The 5,978-nt window shown below is 48.2% G+C and overlaps 1 protein-coding gene across 1 annotated transcript in view; it reads left to right on the top strand.

The window, feature by feature from the left end:
- Positions 1-5,978, top strand: part of IGF2R (insulin like growth factor 2 receptor) — a 99,267-nt gene that overhangs the window by 46,343 nt on the left and 46,946 nt on the right. The window contains exons 20-21 of the mRNA XM_007945287.1: positions 1,121-1,222; positions 4,389-4,490. Of these exons, the coding sequence (XP_007943478.1) occupies positions 1,121-1,222; positions 4,389-4,490 (204 nt within the window). The remainder of the gene's footprint in view (positions 1-1,120; positions 1,223-4,388; positions 4,491-5,978) is intronic.

Genomic DNA, 5,978 nt, shown 5'->3' with positions numbered 1-5,978 from the left:
TTACCAGATGCCCCGTTGTCATTGAGTACGTTCCGAGTCACAGCGACTCTGTAGGACAGAGCAGAACTGCCCGGTAGGCTTCTGAGGCTCTGAATCCCTTCCTGGAAGTGGCCTGCCACATCTTTCTCCCACAGAGCAGCTGGTGCACACCTTTCAGTTGGCAGCCACGTGTTTCACTGCGGCACCACCAGGCTCCTGTGTGTTAATAAACCAAACCAAAAAGCCAAACCCACTGCCATCAAGTCAATTCGGACTCCTAGTGGCCCTGTGGGACAGAAAAGAACTGCCCTATGGGGTTTCCAAGGCTGCAGTCTTTATGGAAGCAGACTGCTGCATCTTGGTTGGTAGTTTGGACCCACCTGTTGATTCCACAGAAGAAAGACTTGGCAATCTACCTCCATAAAGATCGTTGTTGTGTTCTTGGGTGATACTGGGTGGATGCTGACTCATGATAGTCCACCTGGCAGAGGAGAACTGCCCTATGGGTTTCTTAGGCTGTAATCTGTCGTAATCCATAAACATTCCAGACGAGACTCCCATACGGAACAGTCCTCTGTGACACATGGGGTCACCATGAGTCGGGATTGACTTCTCAGAATGGGTTTTGTTTTTGATTTGGTTATCACCTGAAATAAAGTTAGCAGTCCCCAAAAGCCCTCACGAGCCCCTTCTGTGGTTACTTCTCAGCCTCTGTCCAAGGACGGCCGTCATGCTGGCCTCTCACATGTACGTTCATTTTGCCCCTTCTTGAGCTCACAGGGAGGAAGTTACACATACTCCGCTGTGGCTCTTGTGTTCATTCAGCCCTTGGTACCAAGCGTTTCCTGAGAGAGTGGAATAGTAATCAGACTAGGGTTTGGGTGCCAGTTCTCCTGTTTTCTGTTGGCATGGTTGCAGGTAAATTTCTGAACATCTGAGTATGAGAGATAATAATACCTCCTTCACAGGGATGAGGCCATCATATTAGCATTCAGTAACTCATGTGCAGCACCTGCCTGTCGACTTGACACGTATTAAATGTTTGAACGTCTAAGCTGTTCTCAGGGGTCCAGTTAGTGTTCTGCTGCTGACGTCAAGTTCCATTTCATTTCGTTGACTATGGTCTTGTGTTACCTTCCAGAATACCCATCCCATATATTCTCTCAGTTGGGAGTGTGTGGTCACTTTCCTGTGGAACACGGAGGCTGCCTGCCCTGTGCAGACAGCCACAGACACAGACCAGGTATGTGTTCTGAGGCTGACCCCTCGCTGAGCGTGGCCGCCCTGACCTCCAGGGGCCCTAGTTCTCAACTTTCCACCTGCGTTCCCCAGTTAGTCACTGAGTCAGCATCCCCTCTGTGTGGATACCGGGGTCTGGAGGTCATCCTGCCCATCCCTAGCTCTCCACCACCTCCCTTCACACCCTCAGTGTACCCTTGTGTCCTCTGGGGAGCTGCCTTCCGTCTCCACCACATTGTGTTCCGAGGTCCTCTATCCCTGACAGGTCTGATGGGCTCATCCGTCACTTACCACCCAGTGCGTGTCAGTGCTCTGGGTCCATGGGGTAAGCCCTGCTTTAATGTCATGTTCAAGGCTCCTGATGGCCTGGCTCCAGCCAGGCCTCTGGAACCCCTTCTCCTCCAGCCTCGTGAAGCTCCCTGCCCTTCCCTGGGCTTGCTGAGTACATCTGGCCCTGGAATGAGCTCTTTCCAGCTTAAAGAGAGAGAAACTCTTGCTGTGGCTAACCTTTGATGACAGTGAAGGGCGGTGTGGCAGTTCCTTGGAGGTTCCCTGACCACCCACCCAAGAGGAGCTGGCTGTTGACAAGCCCTGTGTATGTTTCTTTACGATGGGGCTTGGTCACCCCTCCCTCCCATAAACCTCCACCATGCTTCAGACTGCAGTGGGGATGTGGCTTACCTGGAAAAGCGTTCCATGACGATGTCCTGTGCTCCTGGGCCCTGGGTCAGGGAGTGGTGCAGGACGCCGGGCTCGTCACCCACAGCAGTGCCTCCTGGGGCTGTGGGTGCTGCTCCCCACCTGCGTGTAGTGGATGGGCAGAAAAAAGACTGGGGAGCCCCACGGGCAAGGTCAGGTGTGTGTTCTACAAGAGGAGACAAGTCAGTTCACGACAGGTCCCGTCATCGCCCTGAAGGGAGGATTGAGACACAACCAAGTGTGAGGTTTCTTATGGTTTTGTTTTTCTGCAATCAGGCTTCTTATCGATAGATCTTTCTGATAGGATTCTTTGGATCATGTCAAGTTCTGGCTTACGCTGTTGACTGTTCTGAATCTGGCTGTTCAGAACCCCCACCCCATCATCTCTCTCTGCTGGGGGAGTGTGGTCACTTTCTGGGATGTTCAGTGTATCTGGGCCAGCATATCCTTTGGGGATATTTCAGGGGCTGGTCAGAGGGGCTGTTTGGAGCACTCCGGGCCACTTGGAGACTTAGGAAGGAACTCATCGACGGGTGTTCTTAGTCAACAGATCCCAAAACAGAGTCTTGGTCACGATGTTTCTCAATTCTTTTGTTTTGCCAGAAACACGTGAACGCGTTTTTTTTTTTTTTTTTAATTTTTTTAAAACTGTGATTTGGGTGAAAATTTACAGAGCAAATTCACTTTGCATACAGCAGGTCACATACACTTTGTCTCATGACATTGACTACAATTTACCCCAATGCAACAGCTCCCCTCCCACTTCCTTCCGATAGTTGCCTCTTCCCTGTGTCCATCCCTCCATACACTCCTGCCCTCTGAGCTGTCTCCCTGTGCATAAGCAGCCCTTCTTTCTCCCATGATTGTTCTCTCCAAGGAGTGTATCTACCTCAGGTAAATGTTCACTTCATATGTCTTGTCTTTTGTTTGGCTGGAAGCCACAGGTTTGGGTTCAATTCTAGACCTGAAGGGCAGCTAGGGGCCATAGTGTCAGAGGTTCACCAGGCTCTATCAGTCCAGCAAACTTGGTCCCTTCCCCCCTCCAGATAATTTTGAGTTTTGTTCCCTATTGTTCTCCCTCTCTATCCAGGATCTCCTCCATAGATCCCTCTCTGAGTGGTTGACAGTGGTAGCTGGGCACCATCTAGTTCTTCTGGTCTCATAGTTGTATAGGCTGAGGATCACATGGTGTACCAGTCACTTGGACTAATTGTTTCCATGAATCTTTGGTTTTCTTCATTATTCTTTGCTCTGGACGAGGAGAGACCTGTCATTGGGTCTGGATGGCAAGCTTTTAAGATCCCAGTTGCTACTCGCCGAAGTAGGATGAGGAACAATGTTTTGAGTAGTATGTTATGTCAGTTGAGCTTGATGTCCCCTGTGACTATGGTCCCGAGCCCACAGGTTCAACTACTCACTCCCTCTGGGTAGCTGGCTATGGCCAAGAAGTGACTAAAACCTTGTCCCTTGTCAGCTCTACTATACACCTGGGAATTCTTACAGAATATACAAATACACTTGTAGAACCATTGTCTACCAACCCCATACATGGTCTTGGGTACACTCCCCACTTCATAGACATACCTAATAGTTCAGCCTGTCCACCCATCTATCTACCTATATATCCATGTTTGCCTTTACTGACAACGCAGTACTTTATGTACAAAAGGGTTCATCTTTGTTGTCTACACCTCCCATGTACCTCTCTATGTCTTCCTTTTCCTCAGTGCCACTGTGCTGATCATTCACATTTGGTACATTGCCCTTCTCTTCATCCAAATCAATACTTATCTCTACCTATCTAACAGTGTTTCTTCCCCTCCCCTCCCATCCCTGGTAACCAACAAAGAAAATTTCCTTCCATATATAAACCTTTCCTTGACTTTTTACAATAACAGATAATACAATATTTGTCCTTCTGTGATTGACTCAGCATAATGTCCTCCAAGTTCATCCACGTTATGCGGTGTTTTGCAGATTCTAGGTTATTCTTTAGGGTTGGATAATATTCCATTGTGTGTATGCACCATAAGTTTGGTTATCCATTCCTCAGTTGATGGACCCCTAGGTTGTTTCCATCTTTTGGCTATTGTAAATAGTGCTACGATGAACATGGGTGTGCATATGTCTGTTCTTGTCATGGCTCTCACTCTTTAAGATGCATACCTAGTAATGGAATGGCTGGGTCAAATGGTATTTCTAATTTCAACTTTTGAAGGAATTGCTATACTGCTTTCCACAGTGATTATACCATTTTATAGTCCCACCAGCAGTGTAAAAGAGTCCCAATCTCTCCGCATCCTCACCAGCACATGTGAACACTCTTGAGAGACCTTTCTAAGATATACGATGTTTTCAGATAAACTGCATGCGGATTTGTGACACACAGACATGTTTTGGGAGGTGCTGTACGTTGATCGTGTTCTTGTGATATTGGTGTGACTCTTCTTTGTTCCCCGTTGTTCCTGCAGGCCTGCTCCGTAAAGGACCCTAACAGTGGGTTTGTGTTCAACCTTAACCCACTCAACATGTCTCTGGGTTACGTGGTCTCGGGCATCGGGAAGACCTTTTTGGTGAGTTCTGTGATGATGTTCCTATTTACAGCAAGGATGGTGTTTTGGTTACCTAGTACTGCTCTGACAAGAATGTATCAGTTTGGAGGCTGGAAGTCTAAGTTCCAAGTGCTAGGCTCTGGGGTGTGGATGAAAGCTCTTCAACCTTGGGCTTTAGCTCTGCCTCATGCTCCTGGCCCACTGAAGCCGGAGGCTTTTCTTCACTTAGACAGCTGCTGGCTGCTGAGGCTGACAAGCCCAAGGTCAACAAGTAAAAAGGCACAGTCTCAATATTACCAAACCATCTGGTAGGCCATTAATTCAAGTCCATTGAAAGTCTCAAGGTTGGCAGAGGCAGGTTCCTGAACAACAACACAACTACATGTGTGGTTCAGGTATGCCATAAGCTAGAGACCATTCCCAAAGCTGTTTCTTATATATGGGAAGCAGACCACATCCCTAAAGCAGCTACTTAGCTGCTTGTGGTAGGTCCCACCATAGAGTTGATTGCCAGTCTCATCATGGGGAATAACTACCACCAGCTGGCCAGCCATCCAGCCAGGCTCAGCCAAGTTGACATACAAACTTAACCACCACAGATGGGGGTGCATTGCATCCTTGCCACCAGTGATTCTTGCAGGCCTGGCGGTGAGGCAGTGGTCCTCAGGAGTGGTCCAGGGCACTGTGATGCAGCTGCCACAAGCAGGAGATGGGACAATCAATATTGAAGTAGAAAATGAAAGAAAACCATCACCACCATCCTGATGTGGTTCAGACATGGGGCTTGTTATTCTACAGAAAACAAACGACTCCTGTCTCGTGGCCCAGAGCCCCTAGTGGTGCAGATGGTTAGTGTGCTTGCTGCTAACTGAAAGGTTAGAGGTTTGAGTCCACTTGGGTGCCTTGGAAGAAGGGGCTGGCAATCTACTTCTGAAAAGTCAGCAGCTGAAAACCCGTTGGAGCACAGCTCTGTCCTGACATACAGAGAGTCGCTGTGAGGCAAGATCGACTCCACAGAGCTGTGTTGCTTATTTTTTTAAACTCTGCTGTCAGGGTCTGGTTGCTGTATGTCAGGCACTGTGGACCCCCAACCAGCAGCATCAGCATTGCCTAGGACCTTGGTAGAAATGTACGTTTACGGCCCCCAGCCTCTCCCCCCACCCACTGAATCAGAAGCTTAGGGGCGGGCCCAGCAGTCTCATAAAACAAGCAGTGAACTGATGCTGATGCCCGCTGAAGACTGAGCACCGCTAGTCTAGCCCTTCTATTTTCTGTTTCATTGATTTCTGCGCGAATCTTGATTATTTCCTTCCTTTTGGTGACTGTAGGCTTTTCTTGCTGTTCCTTCTTTAATTGTTGGAGATGTTCATTTGAAGTGTTGATTTTGGCTCTTTCTTCTTTTTTGATGTGTGCACTTATTGCTATAAATTGACCTCTGATCACTGCTTTTGCTGTGTCCCAAAGATTTTGGTATGTTGTTTTCATTCTCGTTTGATTCAAGGAATTTTC

This window comes from Orycteropus afer, unplaced genomic scaffold (genome assembly GCF_000298275.1).
Source record: "Orycteropus afer afer isolate SDZICR_OR568_19922 unplaced genomic scaffold, OryAfe1.0 scaffold00135, whole genome shotgun sequence".
Lineage (NCBI taxonomy): Eukaryota > Metazoa > Chordata > Mammalia > Tubulidentata > Orycteropodidae > Orycteropus > Orycteropus afer.
The sequence above is the reverse complement of the archived record's forward strand: the minus strand, read 5'-3'. Positions and strand labels throughout refer to the sequence as shown.